This window comes from Mustela erminea, chromosome 12 (genome assembly GCF_009829155.1).
Source record: "Mustela erminea isolate mMusErm1 chromosome 12, mMusErm1.Pri, whole genome shotgun sequence".
Lineage (NCBI taxonomy): Eukaryota > Metazoa > Chordata > Mammalia > Carnivora > Mustelidae > Mustela > Mustela erminea.
This window is the reverse complement of record NC_045625.1, coordinates 4539167-4563762: the sequence shown is the minus strand read 5'-3', so window position 1 is coordinate 4563762 and position 24596 is coordinate 4539167. Positions and strand designations below refer to the sequence as shown.

General features: G+C 49.9%; 1 protein-coding gene across 19 annotated transcripts in view; it reads right to left on the bottom strand.

The window, feature by feature from the left end:
* The window catches only part of RAPGEF1 (Rap guanine nucleotide exchange factor 1), a 134754-nt gene that overhangs the window by 91373 nt on the left and 18785 nt on the right, over window positions 1–24596 (bottom strand). For 3 of the 19 annotated variants that reach the window (XM_032307912.1, XM_032307914.1, XM_032307922.1), the window contains exon 1: window positions 20242–21184. The exons of 6 other annotated variants lie outside the window; for them this stretch is intronic. In XM_032307912.1, coding sequence (XP_032163803.1) covers window positions 20242–20305 — 64 coding nt within the window. In that variant the 5' untranslated portion in view covers window positions 20306–21184. Of the gene's footprint in view, window positions 1–20241; window positions 21185–24596 lie in introns of those variants that run through there. 10 more of the 19 variants (XM_032307919.1, XM_032307920.1, XM_032307925.1 and 7 more) reach the window with 6 other exon arrangements.

The window sequence follows — 24596 nt, the reverse complement described above, 5'->3', positions numbered from 1 at the left end:
AGGAGCAAGGCGCCTGCGCAGGGGCTCATCAGCAGTCCCTTGTCGGCGCCACGGAAACGGCGGCAGGAGCCCCCGGGGGATCTGCCGGCCAGACGAGACAGGGCGAACGAAGGCCTACAGGCTCACCAGGGCTGTGAGCTGAGCGCCCATCGGAAGGCAGGATGTGGGCTCAGCGTCTCCCCGGCAGTTCGGCCTCTTCCTGGAGGCCAGTTCCTTAGAAGGGGAACAGCGCTCGAGGTGAGGCCCGGCTGGACCGCTACAGCTCAGGAAACCGGGCCGATCACCTTCCCCCTCGGCCAGCAGCAAGGCGACAAGCAACAACACCCACAACACAGGCTGCTGTGAGCAGCGAATGAGAAAACATTTACCCAAGAACCAAGCTTTTTCACACGAGTACCCGCAGCAGACAGGGGTCCTACCTCTGCTGGCCTCTTCTGCTTCAGCACAAAATAACAAACACCAAGGGCTATTTTTAGCGCCCCCCCCCCCAACTTTGCTCCAGGAGGTATAGAGACGAAAAGTAAAAGCAAAAGGTAAGACGCTCTACTGCACGAGGAAAAACCTTCTCCACCTCTCTGACTGCTCTTCTACGGCCGGGGCTAACCACCATGGACGCACGCCCGTGCAGACGGACGGACGATGCGTGTACTCTTGTTCTCCGGAACCATGTGAGGGTCAGTTCCACACCGACCACGGTGTGTTCCTTCAAGTTCCTCAGTGAGCACTTCCCACAAACACAGGTACTCTCCGGCTCACTGCGGTGCGGCCGTCAACCGACAAACATCGTGTGACACTTTTCACGGAAGCTTCCACTCAGTCCACTTCGGCCAAGTGACTGATGACTGAAGGATTTAAGGTCAACTCTCAAGGGGTGGGGGGCGAGGCCCAACCTACCACAGATTCCTGGAATAGCTTGGATTTTTATAATGTTCAATATGAACCAAGAGCAACTGGGGTAAACTCTTTATGCCTTGTGCTATTTTTCTATTGCTGTGTGACAAAAAACATGTGCATTTATTATGTCACACTCTCTGTGGGTCAGGGTCCGATGATGTGCCTTTAAATGGGAGCTCTGCAAGGCTGCGGTCAAGGTGCTGGCAGGGCTGAGGTCTCACATGGTGCTTAACCAGGGAAAGGCCCGTGTCCCAGCTCCCTCACGTGGCCGGCAGAATTAATTTCCTTGGAGACAGAAGGGTAAGGGCTCTGGCTTCTTGCTGGTTGGAGGATGGAGGCTGCCCTCAGCTCCCTGTGACATGGAACACCTTACTTTTCCAACACAAAGGGCGATGTCTCCAGAGTGTGTCTGCTAGCAAGAGTCTCACGTAACAAAACATAATCAGGGAGTGACACCCCATCACCTCTGCCATACTCTCTGGGTTGGCCCTGCTCACAGGTCCCTTCAGCTCAACAGATAACGGCCGGAACATGAGGAAGCCACCTGAAGGTCCGCCTGCCACATGATTAGTTTCTCTACAACTATCGAATCAAAACACGTTTATAGTTCAATGCAAATGAAACTAAAACCTTCCCAGTGCTGAGGTGAACAATACTGGCCGAGCGTAGGGACAATGACCTCCTGAGACTGCGCCGCCAGGCACAATGGAGTGGAGAGCCGCAGGGCAGTGTTCTGGGTTCTCGCTCTCTCCCACTTTTCTCTCCTGCATCACTAGGACATTTTAGCTTCCCGGTAGTAGAACCACATCGTCTGCAAATTAAGACCAAAGTCTCGCTGTTCTTTTCTTCACCAGCCCTCCACCTGAGGTACGAAGAGTATATGATGCATTCCACTGACCTCAGCCAACCCCATTATGTGCACTTGAAAAAACAGAAAGACACGCAGAACGGGAAGGAAGGAAGGGAGAGGGGGAAGGATAAATATTTTGGGCAAGTCACTCTCTCTTCCGTTAATAAGCATATGACCCCGGGTGACAGTCGGGCAAGAGAGGCACAGAGACTGATTGCGCCGTCCCTTCTTGCCTTCCGTGGTGTGAAAGTCTCACCTCACTAACAGGATTCTGTGTTTAAAGAAAACAATTTTCTTTTTAGAATATGGTGCCTAAATATAAAACAAATTCTTACATTTGCTCAAAGGAGGAGTCAGCAAATGTCTTCTTTAAAAGGCAAGAGAGTAAAGATCTTTAGCTTTGTGGGGCACACAGTCTTTAAATTACTGGACTCTGACATTTTAGTAGGAAAACAGTTCAGCTGATTTGTGAATAAATGGGTGTGGCCGTGTTCCAATAAAACTTTATTTACAAATGCAGGGAACCAAGTGCATTGGTGCCTTGGAGGGGGGAAAGGGTGCTGAGCCCTGCTCTAAAGAGACAGCATCCTTTTAGTTCTGAAAGGATAACTGACTTTGCTAGTCTTCCACTGGGATTTTTAAGAGTAATTGTGACTATGCACAATTACCGCCTTGTGTACATTTATTCAAACCCAGCCCCTCCGCCTATATCAAGTACAGCTCCACCAGCCTGGCACCAAACGCAGACCGCTGTCAAATCAGCCCTGGAACCACTGTGAAGCTGCCGTCCAGACCATCTAGGATCTGCTCAGCTCCTACTGCTTAAGCAACTGCTTCATCTCGGACACCTTTGCTGACCCCCTGGGCTGGTCACTGGGCTGGTCACTGGGCTGGTCACTGGGCCAGAGATCCTGTGACCATCCCACTGTGCTGCTGGTTGGGCTGATGGCCTCTGTTTTCCACTGGGCGGTGAGAGGCCTGGCTATGTCTATTTTGCTCACTATTGTATCCCCAGTGCCTGGCATAGTGCTAGACACATAGAAAGTCCTCATTAATATCTGCTGAATGAAGTAGAAGATTGGGTCCCATAACATGCTTTCTCGGCCCCCAGAAACTCTTCATTCTTGGCGCTTAAATGGCACTGCAAGGGCACGCGATACTTAGTCTAGGAGCAGGTTCTGCTACAAAGGAAGATACAAAAGAAGCTGAACATTTCAACTGTTGAAGTTCAAGACTATACAAAAATAATAAAACTACCAATAATATCAGTCAGTTTATTTTAAAAAGAAAGGAAGGAAGGAAGGAAGATAGAAAAAGAAAACAGGCCTCAAATGGAGTCAAAGGCCCCCATAACAGCAAACCAAGGGCTGACATCAGGAACGTGACCATTAACCCACTCAGTCTGCATTTCCTGATCTGCCCTGGAAAGGTAATCTGCATGACAGACCCCCACCCAGCCCCCAAAGGAAGGCGACCAAACCCAAAAGGATCCTTTCTTTTCTTTTACTAATAGCTTCCCCGCCCTACTTCTGCCTATAAAGCCCTTCCATTTCACACATTCTTTTTTTAAAAGATTTTATTTACATATTTGAGAGAGAGAGAGAGAGTGAGAAAGCATGAGAGGGGAGTCTGCTTCACAAACGGGCTTCACAAGACAAGCCCGCTGTGGGACTCGATCCCGGGACTCCACCATCATGACCTGAGCCGAAGGCAGTTGCTCAACCCCCTGAGCCACTCAGGCGCCCCCATTTCACACCTCTTCTCCGAGCTCGTTTCTACTTGCTAGATGGGATGCTGCCCAATTCATGAATGTTCAAAAAAGCCAATCAGATCTTCATTTACTTAGCTGGATTTTGTTTAACACGTTAAGTCAAACTATTAACCACTAGCTTCTCAGCAAGACTGGAAAATTGGAGAAGGCAAGCCCAAGCAATGGGTTCAATTAATAATCAATTTTTTAGTGGCCAATCAAGTAACCTACCCGGGGAATTCTCTTCACCCTCCCCTCATGCCCGTTCTCAACTGAGTACATTCCCCTTAGATTTCATTTTTTAAAAAAACGTCTCGGGGCGCCTGGGAAGCTCAGTTAGTTAAGCGCCTGCCTTCAGCTCAGGTCATGATCCCTGGGTCCTAGGATCCAGGTGCAAATCCAGCTCCTTGCTCAATGGGGAGTCTGCTCATCTTTCTGCCTGCCGCTCCCCCTGCTTGTGCTCGTGCTCTCTCTCACTCTGACAAATCAATAGATTGGTCTTTATTTTTTTTTAAAGATTTTATTTATTTATTTGACAGAGATCACAAGCAGGCAGAGAGGCAGGCAGATGGGGAGGAAGAAGCAGGCTCCCCCCCCCCCCCCGAGCAGAGACTCCGATGTGGGGCTCCATCCCAGGACCCTGAGATCACGACCTGAGCCGAAGGCAGAGGCTTAACCCACTGAGCGACCCAGGCACCCCAACAGATCAATCAGTTTAAAAAAAAGTCTCAAGAGTTAAGTGTACGGTGGTCCTCCGCTTTCTTAATTGGAAGAAGTAAAGGGGACATGGAAGGACATTAGCCCATTTGTACCACCAGCTTCCAGTGATCCTTTGTAGAACTCAGAAGGTGCCCAGCTCCCGGGATGCCGCCAAGGATGACAGGTGTAAATGTAGTGGGCAAATTCTTAACGCAAAGGCAGAGCTCCCATCCTCCCGCCCTTCATGCTATCTATCCAGGGTCTCCACCCACATGCCTTAAAAGAAGTTCATTTTCATATAAATAGAAAAATCAACTTGTCAGCCTTGATACAGCAGCACCATGGGTCCCATTCACTGGATGGCAACACCCTGGCGGCTGCCTGTAGCAAGCATGAGTTACCCACAGGAGCACAGGACACAGCAGTTCTTCCAATAAATCCTGTGAGTCACTCATGAATGGAGGTTTCCTGGGACCTCCTAATAGAAAACATTCTCATTAGGAGCCCAACTGCCCATGAAAAGAAATATAATGAGCCTCAGCCAGGTCTCTGGTACCTTCTGAAGGTCAGGACGTGCGCAGTTATCCCCCTGAGCGGAGCCCCATAGACGAGCTGCCCCAGAGAGGTCATGCCAGGCTCAGGGAGGCTCTCTCAACATGGACTTGGAGCACTGTCCCTCCAAACTGCTCCCTCGAGCAGCCCCTCAAATCCCACAAGTTAAGAACTTCAAGGAGAACTAACCTGCACATACCTGCAACAAGGTTTGCTCCTGTGGTTAACAAAAACAGGGAGAGCCCTAAAGAAACCATACTTTACTGTTCATATTTAAACCAAATAAACAACGGGGTTTCCTCCCCTACTTCTTTCCTCGAGGCACTGTGCCACCCGTTAACACAAGCCAGAAATCTGGCTGTCATCCCTGACCCACCTCACTTCCTGTTATCCTTCAAACCCCACTGTCTGCAAGTCCTGCCCATTCCCCTCCAAATACCAGTGAACCTGCCCACTGTGGCCACCCCGTCCACACTGCATCAGCTGCTGGGATGGTTCCCGCAGCAGCCAGGGGCATTGGCTCCTGCGGCTCCGGGGCATTCTCCCACTGAAGCTGGGGTAATCTCATCAGAGCACAAATCTGACATCCGACCTCAATCAAGCTTTCACAAAGGCGCGCACAAGCTGCCCACTTAAAACACTGGTGGTGCCTGGGTGGCTCAGTTGCTGAGTCCCACCTCGGGCTCCCTGCTCAGCAGGAAGCCTGCTTCTCCCTCTGTCCCTCACCCCATTCTCATGCTCTTGCTCTCTCTCAAATAAGTAAAATCTTCAAAATAAAATAAAATAAAATAAAACACAAAAAAACTTCTATGGCTTTTCAGCTTGTCAACAAAGGCTCCCGTCATCTTCCACTGAGGGCTCCTCCCCCCTCCCACCCTTTTGCCTCAGGACCTTTACACAAGGTTTCCTCATCTAGACAGTCCCCAACCCACCACCCCTCACTCTGCCTGGTTAACCCTGACTTAACTCTTCACATCTCGGCTCTGACCTGTCATAGAAGTTACTCATCTACAATTCTGAACCACCTTGGGGCTATCTGGGTTTCTGCCTTTCTCAACTAAGGACCCTAACAGGGGAGAATGAAGCCTGAGACGCTAAGGCAGGTACCTGTCGGGTGTAATGAATGAACTCTCTCTGCTGCAACTAGAATGACCCGGCCCGCCCCCGGGAAGATCTGAGAACAGTCTCTCAGTTCTGTGTTCTGTGGTCCCGATGAAGAACTCAGGCTCAGAAAGATTTGTGCCTAATGGGATCGGATACGGAGGAGGTACTGAAATAGTTGTCGACTAAAAATGAAAAAAGATTAATCAATGAACTACCCGCTCAATGCTTCCTTTCACTGCACTGGGACCCCTGAAATTTCAAACTCAAGCCAATGAGCTCTCCAGCTGGGCACCACCGCCCACACCTCCTCATCCGCAGGAGACACCACACACCACACACAGCAGCCACCCACGGCTCAGGAATGATGGATCCCAGGACACTTTGCACAAGCTTTGGAGCCGGAGGGGGGTGGATGCCTGTTCCAGCTAGGCCACTTGGGATAACCCTCAGTAAATTTAATTCCAAAACTGTTTCCTACCTGAAAATGGGGATGATACCACCATTTTAGCCACGGCTTCTCCATAGCAAGGAACAGAAACCCAATGAACATGTTCAAGTAAAAAGAAAGGTTTAGGATAAAGAAGACGCAAGGAGACTGCTGGGAATCCAAGGACAGCGAACCAGCCAGCTGTCCGGAAGGCCGGGAACGAAGAAGGCAGGCGGCCCCGAGAAGCAGCAGGCCTCGTTTTCTTGCTGATGTCTCTCTGCACCTGCCTCCCTTCTCCCCAGAAGCCCACTCCCAGAGGGAGCTTCCTCGTAAAACAATCTTTCTGCCAAGACTCCGAAGTGTGTATCTCTAGTACAGATCTCCGTCCTTTCAAGACTTCTTTGCCTAGCTAATGCACTCGGTACCTCCACTCGGATGTCCAGGAGGCACTGCTAACTGCCCTCCGGCCTTCCTCCGCTGCCTCCCCCTTGAATGAACTGATGGCAGCTCCATCCTTACAGCGGGCTGCTCAGGCCAAAACCCTTAGGTCGTCCTTGACTCCTCTTTTTCTACTAGAAACCCATGGGCCATGAGGATGGAGGCCTATAACCTAAGTGACTGAAACAAGGCCCAGCGCACAGCAGGTGCTCGCTCGAACCAGTATGTTAAACACATGCACGAGACTCTCCTGAACTACTACCTTACCTCCTCATAATTTGGGACGAGAGCATGGTTGCCTGCCTCCAGTTCTGAAAGCCTCTTCAGCTCAAGTGCCCGCCAGTGATCACACAGTCTAACGCCTGGATCAAACTCCTGCGCCAGAACCAATTGGCACAGCTCGTCTTTCCAAGGCAGGCCACAAGACATAGGTCAGCCGCCAGCTGCCCGGGGAAGAGCCATTAAGTACAGAGGGTCCTCGGGGTGAGACCGAAAAAGAGCATGGCCATCTGGAGCCATTCGGGGAGGGGGGGCGCAAGCTCTCCACAGACAAGCGCACTGCTGTGTTAGAGCGCGAGCCTTCAAACTAGACACTGAGCCCCCAGTGCTGACCTTGGCGGGGGCTGTGGTAGTGAGTGCTGTTCTGCAGTGGCTGGCCCACCCGGAACGGCTGCATCTTCCACTCAGGTCACGTGAACTCTCCCACTCCTTAACAGACTTGGTGACACGGTGAACTGATACAGATACTTAGTACCAGAGGAACTGACTGCATTTGTGATTGACTGAATCGATCGCCTTCGCAGGCAAGCAGGCGTTCTTTAGAATGCCTCACTGTTGGGGTAGCCTGGGTGGCTCAGTGGGTTAAAGTGGCTGCCTTCGGCTCAGGTCAGGATCCCAGAGTCCTGGGATAGAGCCCCACATTGGGCAATCTGCTCGGCGGGGAGCCTGCTTCCTCCTCTCTCTCTGCCTGCCTCTTTGCCTACTTGTGATCTCTGTCAAATAAATAAATAAATAAATAAAATCTTTTTAAAAAAAAAAAAAAAAAAAAAGAATGCCTCACTGTTCCCTTTTCACTGCTGAAGATTTGATAAGCACCCACAGACGGGATGATTTCAATGAGCTGGCGGGTCCTGGCTCAGGTCCTGGCCAGGGCTGTGTCACCGAAGCCTTACCCAGGGCCGGAGGAGCTGTTTCCAAGCTCAGTACCCATCCCCGTGCTGTTAGCAGGGAGCCTGGGCTCCTCACCCCCTGAGCCTCTCCCTTCCACCTAGCAGCTGCCCTTCCCCAGAGCAGAGGATCCAAGGCATCAAGGAGTCAGAGCCCAGCCACAGTCAGAAATCACACACCAGGCACGGTCTCTGCCGTGGTCACGCGGTCACAAGATCAACCCGAGACAAGATGGGTGGGGAGGGACTGCATCTGGGCTCCTGTATGTCACAAAGCAGGCAACGCTGGGCTGTCTTGGAACCTGCCCCCACAGGCTGTTCATGCAGACCAAGGCTTGTTTCTGGAAGGCTCAGAAAATGAAGAATACGTGATAGGGACAATGTGCGACCTACAAAGCCAATATTTCGCATATGACTCTGCAGAGAAAAGGTTTGATCACCCCCTGATATATTACAGATTTAAGGGGTTTCAAGGGTAATTTTGACTAGACACAATGTTCCCTTTTATACCCTGATCTTAGAAACTAGCCCGCAGGTAAACAATTCTACTGACGCAGGTACTCACCAAGCCATAGCTCTGGGTACACAATGTCAGAAATGAACCTGAGCACTAAGAAAATAATCTACAGCACCCTGCCGTAAGTAGGTGCTTGATGAACACAAACGCAGTGAATGAACGACTAAATGAGTAAGATCTACAGGACACGTCTTGAAAGCAGAGAGTAATCATGGCAGTGTGACAAATCTTCAACAAATGATTTACCACCTAAACAAGACGCGGTCTTCCACAGTAAGCACAGTCACAGGGGAGATGTTGGGGGGCTAGCTCTCCACCAAGTCCTCCCTCCCTCGCTGCTCACACTGTTGGGCAGGCATCATTAGTTGCCTTCCTTTTACAGACAAGCATACCGAACCGGACAGAAATTAAGTAATTTCCCCGAGGTCACATGATAAGTAAGTAGCGGGACTATTTACTCTCCCAGCAAAGTCTATCAGAAGAAAGACCCTCGGCGTCGGCAGTCCCGAACACGTGCACCAGCTCCGGGAGCTCAGCAGGCCGACAGAAGCCCCGCTGCCCCTCTGTGCCGTGGGATCCTAACCAGGGGCTTTAAACAAGGGCAAAGCTCCCAGGCTCCCAATAAGCAAGGTCAGAGAGACTAGAAATGCTTGATTTCATCTAATGACTCGCTTATCTGTTCCCTTTACCCAGAGAGCTTTAAAAAAATATCTGCACTGTGGTTTTTACTTTCTAACCAAATACCATCTTTTCCGAGATTGCAGCCCCAGCGCCCAGCCCAGCCCCCCCTCCAGCAGCTTTCCCAGGGCAGAGCAGCCTCTCCAGCCCCACAGCCCACAAAGTTCTGGCGCTGGAGTGACAAGGGCTGCCGTGGGCTGCACAGCTGTCCCATACGCACACAGGGTCGGGACCCAGGACACACAGGAAGCCACTGCACACAGAAATGCACCCTAGGCCGAGGGTTTCCTACGCAGACACAAGCAGACCCTCTTCTCCCTAAGTGGACTGTTCAGGATCCTCAGATTCGTGAACTTGAGGGACGGTGACCTGCCCAAGGCTACTCAACCAGTGACAGAGTCCAAGTTTCCTGAGGCAGAGGCAATTTGTTTTGTTTTTTTGGAGTTTGGTCTCAGAACTGGAAGTCCAGCGGGGTGAGGAGACAGACACTGGTTAGGACATGTTCTGGCGGGAGGAGGACCTGAGCAGAGGCGGCTAACCCTGGATTAGAGGCAGGGGTCCCAATGTCAAGGACAGAAAGAGTCAGGGATAAAGGCAGACATACAGCCAGAAGTCCTCGAGGCAAAAGGGGGTTTGAAGGAGGCCTTGTAGACAGCGGTGACTGTCTAGACACGCTGCCAAGAGGAAGAGGAGGGCCAGCGAACCAAAGACAAGAGAAAAGACTGTCAAAGGACATGGAGGGTCCAGCTGAGAGTGGGGACAGGAACCCTGTCAATGAAAGACCAACTTAGCCCACCATGGTGTCCTCAATGAGATTCTAATAAACACGTAGTCTATTCTCCGCACAGTAAACATGTAAATCCCATAAGATAACCACCACCCTCAGTCCGTTCTGAGATAATAATCATTTACAAAAATACCCCCTTGCCAAAAAAGAAAAGAGAAGACTTGACACTCTAGTCTGCTCTGGTAAACCAACACTGTCAGGAAGGCAAACAGAGAAGGAAGGGGCTTTGCCATCAGAGAGACTAAGGACAAAGGTTTGGGTCCCAGCTCTGCCACTCAGTAGCTGTGCGATCCTGAACACGCGGCAAGGCCACTTCCCCATCTGCGAAAGGAAGAGAAGTGCGCCCGCCACACACCAATCCTGTGGGGATCAAGTGCACGTGCTTCGCTCACAGACGGCTGGAGGGGACTGTTTGCAAACAAGGGCCAAAGTAGTCTCTGCCTCGTATCCACACCTTTTTGCAACGTGACCTGAGGCACCTCCCATCAAGAAGTGAGGTCCCTCTTCCCTATCCTTGAGTCTGGACTGGCCTTAGGACTTGTTTCCACCAGTGACAGGAGCTGGTGGTGACACTGGGCCAGTTCTGACCCCGGACCTCAAGAGGCCTTGTGTATGTCCCTCCTAGGAAACCTGCCGGATGCCCAGCGAGTGACCCGGCCAAGCCTGCCAGAGGCCCAGACGCGAGCCCTCCCAGAGCTGACTGCAGACACACGAGGAACCCCGACCTCAACCGCCATCTGCAGAAGCATGAACTAAATAACCAGTCGTTTTTACCCACTAAACACCGGGAGGATGTGTCCATGCTGACCACCTATGGGAGCAGAGCTCCAGGACAAGGAGCTGAGACCATGGGGACTTCTCCCTTGCCCAGCAGTTCTCCACCAGGCTCTCCTTCTCCACGGGGACTTTCCCGCCACTATTCAATCATGCCATTATACTTCCCTTTTAAAACCGCTTTCCCTTGGGTGGGGGCGCCTGGGTGGTTCACTCCCCAGCATCTGCCTTCTGCTAGGTCATGAATGGGGGGGACTCAGCAGGGGGTCTGCCTCTCCCTCTGCCCTGCCCCATGCTCATGTTCTCATTCTCTCTTCCAAATAAATAAATAAATAAATAAATAAAATCTTATCCAAAAAAAAAAAAAAAAAAAAGCTTTCCCTTGGCCCCACTATGTTCAGCAACTACCACCTTGGCTCCCCCTTGCAGCAAAACCCCGCATAGAACTGGCTGTGCTCGGTGTCTAATTCCTCTCTGCCCCTTCTCTTCTAATGTCCTCATGTCCTCATGTCCAGGTTCCCAGTGACCACCATGGTCCAGTCTCGGTCCTCATGGGACAGGACTCCAATCAGCAGGACCTGTCCCCCTTGCTCCGTCCTAGCACACTTCCTGTCCTTGGCTCCTGGGACACCACAACCTCCAGCATTTCCTCCCACCTTCCCAGAGGGTCTTTCTCCTCACCCTCCTAATGCTGGAGCTTTCGGGCTCTCCAGCCCACGGCCCCTCCTCCTCTCTCACTCACTTCCTTGGTAATCTCTTCCAGTCGAGCGGCTTTAAACAACATCTTTATGTCAAAGACTCCAAGCCTGGGCGTTTCTGACCTCTCGAGGCTTACACTCAACTGCCTAACAGCCATCTCCTTCAGCTCTCTAAAGACATCTCAAACTCCGCTCGAACTATCTCAAACGGTTCCACACGCAGCTCCTGGTCTCTGGTCCCGTGCCCCATCTGCTCTGCTGGTGCCCTCGTGTTCACAGCAGACAGAATGCTCAGGCCTGCGGCAGGGCCCACCCTACATGATTTTCTACTCACTGACCTCAGCTCTCCCCACTCTCTCTGAGGCAACTCCACTCCAGCCGCGTGGCCTGTGCTCCCCTCGGGCTCTCTGCACCTGGTGCCCATCTCCCCAGCAGCAGCTTCCCCTCCCTGGCTCCAGCCTCCTGAATGGAGGACCAGTCCCCCGGCTGGGACTTCCTACCCGCTTCCCTCCTTCTCTACATAATGCTTGTCATCCAACGAGACTCTGCGTTTTACTTGTTTATGTATATACTATAAAATCCAGAGGGCAGCGAGTTCTCATTTTCTCATCAGGCATTCTCCTGTGTCTAAAACTATGCCTGACGCAGGCCCTATTCCGTAAGTACTAGTTGAGTGAGCAAACATCCATCAATCAAGGAATGAATGACTATAGAAGACGGAGTTTTTTTTAGTACGTGTCCCATTTTCCAGTAAAGGAAGCCTACTTAAGGCATCTACATTCAATAGCGCCGGGTTCTTCAAACCTGTCATCTATCTTCTCATGCCTGTAGTGATGCGGACGACTATTTTTATCAATAAAGACCTGAATGTGTGTGTGTTAGACTAGAAGCCAGAAGGCTCAGCTAAGTAATCCCGATTATCACAATGAGACAGCCAGAAGATGATACTTAAGTCGTCTTCTGGCCTGAAAACTTAAGATTTTTTTTTTTTCTAACTGATGAGTGACCTATTTCAGAGCTCGACTCATAATAATGACCGCAGACAGAAAAGGACCTCACAGAGAAGGGGCTGGCAAACTTCTCCTGCAGCCGGAAACCCACAGCCTCCTGGCGGTCGTTCCGGGCTGCTTGTCTACCAGCTGCGAGGTGAAGACCGGTCCCCACACCGGTCCCCACACTTGGAGCTGGTTTCATTCCTGCTGGTTACGTAAGTGCCTCCGTAGTCGGCCCGATTGTGCCTCCTGACCCTGCAAGGTCCACAACAGTCACTATGTGACCTTTTGCAAAACGGACCCATCCCTGACCTTGGTGCCCTTCAGCTGTGGTCCACAAAGCCTCCAGAAACAGTCATCTGATATTTCAGTATGAAGTGACTTCTGAAATCAAGGGCCCTAGAAGCACTTGCCGAAATGGAGTTAGATATATCGTGGCCCCGGCCGCTGCTCCGACCCAGGGTAATGGTGACACCTTCTCCACAGCTGGGAAAGGAGCTGAACCCGGAAATGTACGCGTGTTCCCAGGGTGAAGCATACACAAAAGCCAAAGGCTAGGGACACATATTGTTCTAAATTTGGAAACATCTGATGACAGAGCAAAGTTTCCTTCCCTTTTCTTACCCCACCCAAAACACCACCCCACACTTCTCACGAGAAAAATTCCTCACACTTATGTCTCCATTTCCTACATCTGATCGTTCGCTTAACAAAATCCAATTTATGGAAGTCCATTATGTATACAGATCTTTTAGACAGGAAGCCGGCAGCGTTACTGCAACATTACATCCCAACGTAATACCACCGCGTTATTATTACAAATGTTACTGTGGCATATCGTGTGCATAGATGTGACACAGCAATGCATCACATGCATAACGTATCGAACACGTTATGATATTTTACAGCATGGAAATATGGAACACAGGCCCAAGATATGCAATCATGAGACACACGATGCATGGCGCCGCTCTGTACCCTTGGCACATCCATTATTATACCACAGTCTGTGACTATCCCGACACAGGGGGCACTAGCCACAAACTCCACAAAGGACTTCAGACAAGTCACCTCATTTCTCTAAGCCTCAATTTCCTCATTGGTTAAACCAAGGAATCATTTTAGAAATTGTTTTATCATTCTCTTCTAGCTCAAGGCATCTGTGATTCCATTAGCATGGTAAACAGATGCGGCTTCAGAACCACCTCCTCCCACCTGAAGGAGGTCACATCCAACCATGGCCAAGCCCCACTGAGGGACAGGCTTAGACATCGCCTTCATCCATGATCATTTACTCTAGCCCTGATGCTGCATCCGTTGAGCCAAACCATGTCGGCAGCACGCTGTTTAATAGCAATGTGCCGATTTTAACAACACCTGAGGGGTGCCTGGGTGGCTCAGTGGGTTAAGCTGCTGCCTTCAGCTCAGGTCATAATTGCAGAGTCCTGGGATTGGGCCCCTGCACTGGCCTCTCTGCTCGGCAGGGAGCCTGCTTACCCCCCCGCCCCCCGCCTGCCTCTCTGCCTACTTGTGATCTCCCTCAAATAAAAAATAAAAAATCTTAAAAAAAAAAATTTAACACCACCTGAGCTGGCAGCCCATCACACGCAAGCCGCTGGGGAGGACGGCAGGGGAGGGAGCCCTACAGGAGCTGAGAGGAAGAACTGCTCATTAGTCACACTAAGGGCGGTCATCACAGCAACAATGTGAACAACTCTTGGGGCCTCACTCTGTACCTTTCATATGGGTATTATTTAATACTCACTGCTCCCTGGGAGGCAGAAGAAAAAAAGTTGTGATGGTAAATGCCTATTCTTAAATAAAATCTCATGCTTCTCTTCTGTGAAACTCAGCACCTGAATGAGGTTGAGCCAAATCCCATGCAAAGGACTATGAGAAAAACAGAATCTTAAATCAAAACCAGATTCTTAACACTGATACTGAGTTTTGAACTGCCCATGCCCATCTCTGAGTCTCATGCCATTAGATAACTCATCAAAACGACATTAGTAAATGTAAGTTTTACAAGATTAACAATTTCAAAATGATAATATTCAATGCTGATGTGCTTGTGGCTAACAGATAACCTGATCACTCATGAAAATACAGATACGTCCCTTAGGGACTTAAAGCTATTCCTACTTTCCTGGCTTAGGAATGTTACACTAGGGTCTTTCCTAAGGAAGTCAAGCAATGTAATCACAAAATATATGAATGAAGCTACTTATCGTTGCCTCACCTATAATAATAGTGAAAAGGGGAAATAATTTCAATAGTCAGTGGCAGGTGAATGGTTTAATAAGTTATGGAATATTGACATAATGGAAATGTTACAGTCATCACAGTAGCTATGAAGACCACACAGAAGCATGAAATTAAAAAAACAACTTGCACATGATCCCAACTCTGAAAGACGCGCACCATGTGCAGCCCTGGAGAAGATCAACAGCAGCGGCGAACTCTACTTCCTCACTACGTTTTGGGCCCTTTAGATTTAGACGCTCAACGTGCATTTTCTTCTTTGCGTCTGTCCATTTTCCCGAATCTTTAATAAAGTACCATCTTTTCAATTAGAAGGAAATGGGATTCTTCTGTATGTAACCTAAAAATAACACCAGTCATAAATACTTAAGGGACACTTACTATGTGCCAGGAGCTGTCTAAGCACTTTACCGGTACTTACAAGAAAACTGAGGCCTGGAAGTTAACGAACTCACCCACCCAAGATCAGCCAACCAGCAAGTGAAGGAGCAAAGATTCAGCCCCGGCATCCGGGCTCCTAATCACGATGGCAATACTACAATACGCAGAACAGGAAAATGGACGGTCCCGATTAGTTCAATACCCTTGTTAAAGTAGGAACAATTCAATGATGGTGGGCCCTGCAATAATCATTTTCAAAGAACTTCAACGCCATAAAAATCCCCCCAGTCCCGGGTGCTCAGCATGACTGATGCCTTCTCCAGACGCTGAACCCCCAGAGTGGCTGCAGCAGGAACAGCACTGGCCAGTGCAGATGGTCACTGACTCACAGACCTCACGAGCACCTCTGCTATCAGCTACATGTGGTCTCTTACACTGAGAGACAGAAACAGGCAGAATCAGGCAAACTCACATGGCGAGTTGGGGCTGGAACAGAGCCCGGCCCATGATCCACATTCGTGGATGTATAATAACAAGAATTACTATCATTCATTAAGTGCTTGCTGTCCGCTAAAGGCTGTATTATCTCATCTAATTCTCTCAACAGCCCTTCAAAGCAGTTCTTATTAATCTCCCACAGAGACCAGGGGACGGGTTTGGAAACAGCAGCAGTCACGTGGCTCACCTGGCTCAGCTAAAGGCACTGAGATGGGTGGCCCGAGGGCAGCACCCAGCCCTTGTGCTTTCTGGTGTACTGGCTGAGAGGCTGACACCAGACACCCCTGGAGCCCCAAAGCCATGGAATAAAGACCAGAAAATGGATGGTGGGAGGTGGGCCAGGTTCAGCTTTGGCCAGAAAAGCCATCAGTGTTAACTGCCTGGCACACAGGCATACAGCAGCCGTGGGTGCTTGTTCACCACCTGACTCTGCAGTGGCAAGTCTCAACACCACCGCCGACTGGAATCCAAACAACGCTGTCTTGGCCCCTTCAGCAGAGGGGAACCAGGGAATGGGAGGAATTCATGTGAACCCCGGACTCCCTCCTCCCCTCCCCACCCCAGCGAGCCAATCTCCTTCTCCCCAGGCAGCCCCCGTCAGCTCTTCCAGGAGGGTGTTAATTTCATGCGCTCAAGCCCAACTGTGTACAAACATGGAAATCATCAACATCTCCGTTTACCAGGCTGCTGTGGCCCCAAGCTGCTGGGATTTCTGGAGGAGATAATTCGATTTGCAATTACTCCTGCAATTTTTAATTCCCCAGGAAACTCCTGCCTGTGTTATACTCCCAAGAGCCCAAATGGCCATTGTAAGCAACCCTTCAAATGAATTCTCTAAAAGAACAAACGAAGGAGCTCTGAGGGGACAGGATTGTAGGTGTCTTCAGAGTTCAAGTTCGCTCTAAATGGAAGGTTTCACCAGGTGTCTGGGCCAATGAATCAGCATCTAAATGTTCACTATGATTTAAGTGCTTTTGTGAAACAATCTTTTCCTTTCAAATGTGAATCTTTCAAATGTGAATAATCATCAATAGATTTACTCTTTGTAAATTCAGAACTGCTGCAGAACAGAGGAAGATGTACCTATTTTCAACACAGTGTCTCCCCCTGGAGCAGAGAAGGATGAAGAAAGGACATTTCCAGGTCCACGTAACCACCACACACCAGCCAGCATTGGTAGCTAGCATTTAGTGAGCACCTAAGATGCACCAGAACCAGGCTCTGCCGTTCGTACCTCATTTATACCCGTGGTAGCACAGCCAGCCTGGGAGCACAGAGTTTTGTCACCGAGCGCACTCACGGAAGGCCCCAGGTAACAAGCAACAGGCCCTGTGCTGGGGTGAAAGACAGAACTATAAGCATATAAACAGATCAACAAAAAGTGCCTGTGGTGAGGCCTATAAGGAAATCACAGAAAAACACAGTCATTTGGAAAAGCCGTGGGAGGTGGGCACAGTTTGGGAATGGGATTACAAAATCCAAAATGTTCAAGGTTGGACGGCAAGCGTGGGGCAGAACTCTGGCTGGAAGTTCCAGGATCACGCTGGAAGCCCCTGCCTCTGACTACCTTCCATCCTTTTCTTTCTTCTTCTTCTTCTTCTTTTTTTTTTTTTTGGTATGGGGCCTGCTAGAGCGCCCTATGGTATTACAGATGACTCACACCTTTATCAACCACTGCAAGCACCTGGTATTGTAAAACCAAAAAGAGCAGCACTGTTTTCTCCTTATGTTCTGGGTTCCAAGAACAATGAGAAAAGTAAGAGTAAGAGAGAGCACAATGCCAGTCCCCTCAAAGGGAGCACACTACACTGCACACTGTTTAAAGTCATTACAGGGGCGCCTGGGTGGCTCAGATGTTAAGCATCTGCCTTCAGCTCAGGTCATGATCCCGTGGAGCCCAGCCCCACTTCAGGATCCCTGCTCAGCAGGAAGCCTGCTTCTCCCTCTGTCCCTCCCCCTGCTTGTGTTCACTCTCTTGTTGTCACTCTGTCAAATAAATAAATAAAATCTTTAAAAACATAAAATTAATAAAGTCATTACAGAGACATTTCTCTACCAGGTATAAAATGCTCTTGAGGGAGACAGCTAGCAGAGGTGGTAAGATTTATGTTTCTCGAACTAGTATTCTGTCACTTAAATTTTTCAACTTCCCAAGCACACAACCTAGAAACAGAAATGTAAATGACCTAAAGGGGAAATAACGATTTCTTGCTTTCGGAATGTATTCTGGGCTTGACCTTCCTCATTACAAATATCTGGCTCTGATTAAAGTCTATATTCTCAGGAGCCCCTGCCACTACAGGGCAACAGACTGGAGGGAGAAGTCAGGGGCGGCCTAAGCTCTGTGCATCAAACGCAAAGATGTGTTTCCCGTTCACTTGCCCCCAAAGCAGCCAGTGACACCATGCTGTTCTGCCCTGGAGCCTGGAGTCATCAGTCACACACTGAGATCTCAGTCATCCTGGCGTGTGGACGACGGAAAATGTGCACAGATCAGGTCACTGTGGAGTCTGGGATGCACTAAACCTGATTCCTAAATACCGCTCTAAAATCCTATTTCCAAAACATCAACAACCCTTAAAGACAGAGACAAACAGATACTATGGAGGGCTGCCTCACAGCCTTGCGACTGTGGGTCCCCGGCAGGGCTCCACAGGACCCTGGATCAGGGAGACAAACTGTCCCAGGGTCTAACCCTGCACAAACCAACCAACCAACCCTGACACGACACCGGCCAAGACGCACTCCTGGTCAAAGGGATCCATGTGGACATAGAAATCAGGGCAGGGAGCTGCTCCTTCTTTTACCCCAACTCACTGCGGACCCTGCTGCAGGGCCGGCTACCACTCACCATGCTCCCACAGCTCCTCTCGCTGGAACTAGTGAACACACATGCACAAACTGCAAAATAAAACACAGGCCCCGGCTCTAGTTTTGTTTGTAAACTCGGCTGCTTCCAATGGAAATTTCAAGAAGTTTCAACTCTTATACATTTTTCTAAGGAAAACCAGAGACTACCTGAAAATAAATACATTAAATGCCTGTTACAGTAAGTGGTGCTTCTGAGTTGCCAGATTTTTACGACGATTTGCTTATTGGTGGCCAGAGATACCAGCCATGTGGCACTGAATTAGAGTGCTGGATCCTGACCCACCTCCGTAAATAACCATGTCTACTAAGATCCATTCTTCTGAAGGAGATGGTAGAATGATGCAGCCAGCAACCATTTTTTCTAATGGTTCCCCCTTTAGTAAAAATACATTAAAGAAAGTATAACAAACCTCATATATCTATTACTTGTTAAACTTACCCTATTTTGCTTCTCTGTGTGTAGGTATGCACTCATTCACCTGAACCATTTCGGAGTAAAATTACAGACAGTATAACCCTTCACCCCTAGACACTTCAGCATGACTATCCAAAGAAGGACATTCTCCTGCATGACTCATCATCATTATCGTACGTAATAAAATTAGCAACAGTCCCCAGATTATCACCTACTACCCAGTTCACATCAAATTTCCTAAACGGTCCCCAAATGTCTTTATCACTGTTTTGTCCAAACCAGGACCCAATCAAAGACTGCTAGGAGTGCCGGTTTCACAGTAACACAGGACACATAGAACGAATGATGGAAAGTCACAGGCACAGGAACCTGGCATGGGATTAGCAGCCTACCTACTTTTCCCTTTCAAAAAGAAAAATAAATTACCTGTAACTGGACCGCAAAAGACAATGACAGTTAACATTTCCTTATGTTCTCTTCCAGGTTGTATTTTCCACGTAAACACACACTCATATATACAGTTGCAATCAAACTGTCTGGCTGCCAGTCGAGAGCCAGCTCTACTTTTAAATGTGGCAACGGGAGGTAAAAGAGCCAAGACCTGAAGTCTGCAAGGCCAACAGCTGGTCTGAGGGGTTAATGACCATGAAAAAGGCAGCCAGGTGCGTGGGAAGACAAAACTGCCCTGGGACACGGTTAGATGGGCCCCCAGTTTCAAGGGCACCGTGGCAGTGCCCAGGGTCCCACTGGCGTCCTCCTCCCCAGAACTGACACTAACAGCCCTGTTGAGACACAGAGCGGGTGTCGGTGGAGGCTGGCCAGCAGCAGGGGCATCCAGGATGGGTAACCATGAGACTTCTTACAGAAAGAACTCTGAATTCTTTGGAAGAAAGACACTATATATTTAAAAGCTATTAATAACATCCTCTCACCGAACTGTTAAAAAAAAATTCAAACTCCTGGATATCAAAATTTTTATTTGGAATATTTTTCTTCCTCTCTCTCTCTTTTTTTTTTTTTTTTAAGATTTTATTTATTTATTTGACAGTGAGAGAGATCACAAGTAGGCAGAGAGGCAGGCGGGGGGCGGGGAAAGAGGCTCCCCACTGAGCAGAGAGCCTGATACAGGGCTCAATCCCAGGACCCTGAGACCATGACCTGAGCCAAAGGCAGATGCTTAACCCACTGAGCCACCCAGGAGCCCCTGGGATGTTTTTAAAGTTTAAAAATTTCAACCAATAGATACATGCTGCACTGAACACAAGCCTCCAGCCACACTTCATTCTCAGCCAAGCTGTGCTATCACATTGAGATATGAATCATTTTATTCCTTGGGAGAGCTGTCTGTTCATTTTCTTTAAACTATGCTGACCTGCAGAGCTTTCTGGCATGAAAGGTGTTTCCCAAGCAGTTCCAGCTTTGGTTCTGAGCCAAAATATCCCAATGCTGCCCCCTTCTTTCTGGAGATGAAGCCCAGGGCCTGCTTACCTTGCTTCCAGGGGCACAGACGGCTTCGTTTCCAGGGCTTCTGTTTCTCAGCAGCATTGCCCATTCTAAAGTCAGGAGCTCAAAGGCCCCTTCTGAGCCTAGGTGTCTTCGCTGAACAGAGTAAGGACTGAGGCACCGGCTGGAAGGGGCTTCCTCTCTCCCACATCCCAATCACCAAGCAGCAGCAAGCCCTGGCAAACCCCTCCAAGAAAAACCTGAATTCTGCTCACAGAGGCCCTTGCCTCCTGCCTTCCAAACTCCCTTCACTCCCGAGAGGAAGCCAGAAGAAAAGGCTTGTTATCGCCCTACGGGTGGGTCTCCGTCCCCGTCCATCCGTCAGTCCGTCTATATTAGGAAGCTCTTCCTCGGCCTTCCTCTGACACTGTTACTCATCCGCACAGCGGCCGCCTAGGAGTGAACTGCATTTCCAAACACTTTCAGTGCTGCCTTTCCTTGGGGGAGGAGTGGGGAATCAGGTGGTCAGAGAGCTGAAAGCTAGAAACGGACCAGTTCGGGGTGTGCCATGAGAAACATTTCCGAAGATTTAGTGAGGAGTTCTTAAGAACAGGCTAGTCCACTTATCTTTACCTACCTCCAGAAAGTTTACATTTGAATCATTTTGGGAGGCCATGACTCCTTGAGAAGCAGCTAAATCACAGGGTCCTTACCTCAACGGTGTTCTCTCAAGTAAATTTCTAGGTCATCTGTAAGGTTCAATGGTCAATCAACTGTTTCTAATTTGAGTTGCACTTTCTCATGAAAGCACAGTTAGGAATGTGGTGGGGGACCATCTCCAGTCCACATATTAGGGAGGCAACCTGGAACTCTACCGGATGACATGAATCGACAACGAAACGCCATCCGAAGAAGGATGCTCACGGCACGGCCAATTTGACACGTCATGACTCGCACGAGTGCTTCAAGGATGCTGCAGACCCTACTTGGCCACATGTTACCAGTTCCTCCTTGATCACTCACAGAAGGACAAGGCCCCCCAAACTCCTCCCCTATTCCACCCATGGGGCGGGAGGGAATCAAGGCCACCGAGCTGGTGAGACAGCTGGCTCTAGCTCCATGTTCATCCCTGGCTGGGAAAGCCACCACCCATTTCCTCGTGACAGGAGAAGGTGGGAGAGCAGGGGAAAGGTGCTGGCCCTGGAGGCAAGCTGGCCTGATCTGAATCTCGGCAGGCACTTCCCAGCTGGGCAACTTTGGGACAAGAACTTAACCTCTCTGGACTTCATTTTATTCACTTATGTAACGTGTACAGTTACGCTGCCGGCTTCAGAGGGCAGGTTAAAGGTTAAACAGGGTATTGAAGAAGTGCCCGGCACACAGCTGACATTCTTAAAGAATAGCTACTCTTGCTGGTTTTATTATTGTATTATCTGTAAACATCCAGCCCTAGATATGTTGAAGAAAAACTACTTACCCTCACAAGGGATTTTTTTCCCCCTTATCAGGGTAAGATCTGCTGCAATATTCTAGCAAACAACTCATTCCTTTAGTGCAAATAAAGTTTCATTTACAACATCTGTACCAGCAGAATCACATTTCGACTGCGGAAAGTGGCCTAAACCAGGGAGGTAATACTGTGACAACCAAAGTTCTGAATGAGACTCCCCTCCGAACACGACATACTGGTTCAGAAGGGACCCAAGCTGGGGAGTCCGCAGGGCACTGATCGCTTCTTGAGGGAAATCACGGGAAAAGCAAGGGACTGCCGTACTGTGCACAGGCACCTCCCCCAAGCGGCAAGGAGGCAGAGGCAGGTGCCCACCAGCTGACGCAAGGCTTTGTGCATGGACTTCGTCTGTGAGGAGGAAAGTCTATGTTGGTCACTTCCTCTCTGGAGAAAAATACAACAATATGCGGAAGCGCCGAGCACTGTGGGAAGGTTCCAAGTGGGAGTTCCAGCTCAGTCTAGGACATAAACAAAGGGGAATGACCAGCCTAAGGTCAGGCCCACCAGAGCAGTAAGGCACAAAGTCTGGGAGCCAGGCTTCTGAGTCCTCTCGGCTCTGCTTTGAAGTGCCTTCCCCACCCAGCCCCAGAGGAAACCATCCACGGCACAGGCACATCTTGTGCCGTGTGTCATGGGAAGCACAGATTGGTATTTTCTTCTGACACACTCACATAGTCACAGATCAGTCACAGAATGTCACGGCCGGAGGGACCTCGGGGATTCACCCAGTAATTACCAACACCAAACTTAGGGAGAGCCAGATATACGTGCTAGGGCCCACTTAGTTACCACTGTGATCAGGGCTGAGAAGTTCAGGGTAAGGGAAACACGTCTAGCCGGGTAACCTAATCTAATCTGGGAGGTCAGGGAAGGGTGAGACTCAGAGGATCAGCAGGACATGCCCAAGCAAAGGCGTGAAGAGTGTTTTGGGTACAGCAGCATCTGCAAAGGCCCTACTGTACGTGGAAGTAGACCAATGTGGGAGGCAGAAGTGGGGGTCAGCTGGGGCAGGGTCTTATAGGTCATCTCATGAGCTTCAGGGTGTTCCTAAAGTGTTGGCAAAACCATGAGTGTTCAGTTTGGTTCAGTCCACAGATTTCATCAAAGCCTCAACGAGTCCCAAAGGTTAAGGGGCGTCTGGGTGGTAGAGTCAGTTAAGCGTGAGACTCTTGGTTTGGGCTCAGGTCGTGATGCTTTGGGCTCTGTGCTCAGCAGGGAGTCCGCTTGGATATCTCTTCCTCCCGCCCCAACCCTCATCGTGCTCTTGTTCTGTCTCTCAAAAACAAAAAGACTTCCGAAGGTTAAGAAGCACAAAGTCAGTCCAACCCTCACATTCCAAAATGAGGAAACTGAGATCCGCACAGGGAGACACTTCCCCAAGGTTTCCATAGACAGGCAAAGAACCAAATCACTCTCCCAGTCTGGTGCTTTTCCACATCGAGCCACGGTCTTATTTCTGGCAGCGGTGTGTCAACAACGACAAAGTATCAACCCTCACTGAATACTGATACTGTATCCCAAACAAGGCTGCTTGGTTTCTGCCCCAGCAGGCCTGGCAGAGACACTCCACAGAAACGAACTGTCAAGTCGGCTGCTCCACCTTTCTTCAGGGCTAACCTAACCTGCAAAATACAAGGGGTCAGAACCTCTGGTTCCAAGGCATCCTCATGAGACAGCCGCATGGGTTCTGAGGAGCTCAGCGGGGCCCGCTGGGTAACCACAGGAAGGGCCATCACGGCAGACCCCTGACTGCTCAACCAGCACCCGGCCTGCTCAAGAAGCTGTTCTTTTGTTGTTCTTCAAAGTCAGGACTGGGCCGGGGATAAAATCTAGCCCACAGGACATGAAAGGCAAAAAGCCCACACCCCTAATTCTATAATTCTGCTGGGAATTGAGACAAACTATTTTTTTAAGTGAACAATAGTAATTTTCCTCTCTGCCACTTATTTCATGATAAACGGAATACTTGGGAAAAGTCTAACTACGTATGGAGAACACTTCTGAAACTTCTGATGCGTCCCAGAATTCTCCAGTGCGTGGACTGGCATTCGAGGCCTTGTGGAGTCTGGCCCCCAAATGACCTTTCCCACCTCTGACATTCCCCACTCTGGCGCTTTCACTTGGGCCAAGGACTCAATTCCAACCCAAACCCACTCCTGCTTGCCGGCACGGTCCCTCACCTCCTTCCTCTCCAGCTAAGCAACAGACCCTCGATGGGCAACGACACCGGGCTCCCACGGACTCTGCTTCGCTTGGACCACGACAGTGGCGGAAGAGGCAAAGCCCTCACCCCGGAAAGGCTCCCGGCCCTCCCTCCGGCCCTCAACAGCTCCTGACTTCCAGAGACAGAGTCACCCCCTGACTAAGCAGCTGACTCGCTCCAGCCTCTACCCTGAGCTGGGTGGGCACAGGACAGTCAGCCCTGGCCAGGCTTTCTGAGCTCTTCCAGAAGCACACCCCTCTCCAGTAAGCGGCTGAGCCCACACCCAACATGTGCCTTTAACCACTCATTCAACAAACACCAGTGAGCTTCAGCTATATGCCAGGCGCCCTCTGGGCCCTGGAGAAACAGGAGCTCACCTCCCAATGAGGGAAAAGATCTAATGCGACACATTAGAAGAACGGAAAGAAAAGGATGGGCTGAGGAGACAGTGACAGGAGAGCGACCTCAGCCCCCGGGGGTAGGACAGGCCCCTGTGAGTGACAGGCAAACAAGAGCCGGAAGGAGTCGGGGCACAGACACACACACAAGAAAAGCCCTGGGTTCCTTGGCACTTAGGGTCTAAGTGCTTCCCGTCGGGAACGCACCATGACCCAAACACTGGCTCCACTTCTCCGATGAGAAAACGGATGTTAGGAGGAGGGGTGAGCCGCTCTCCAAGGCCCACAG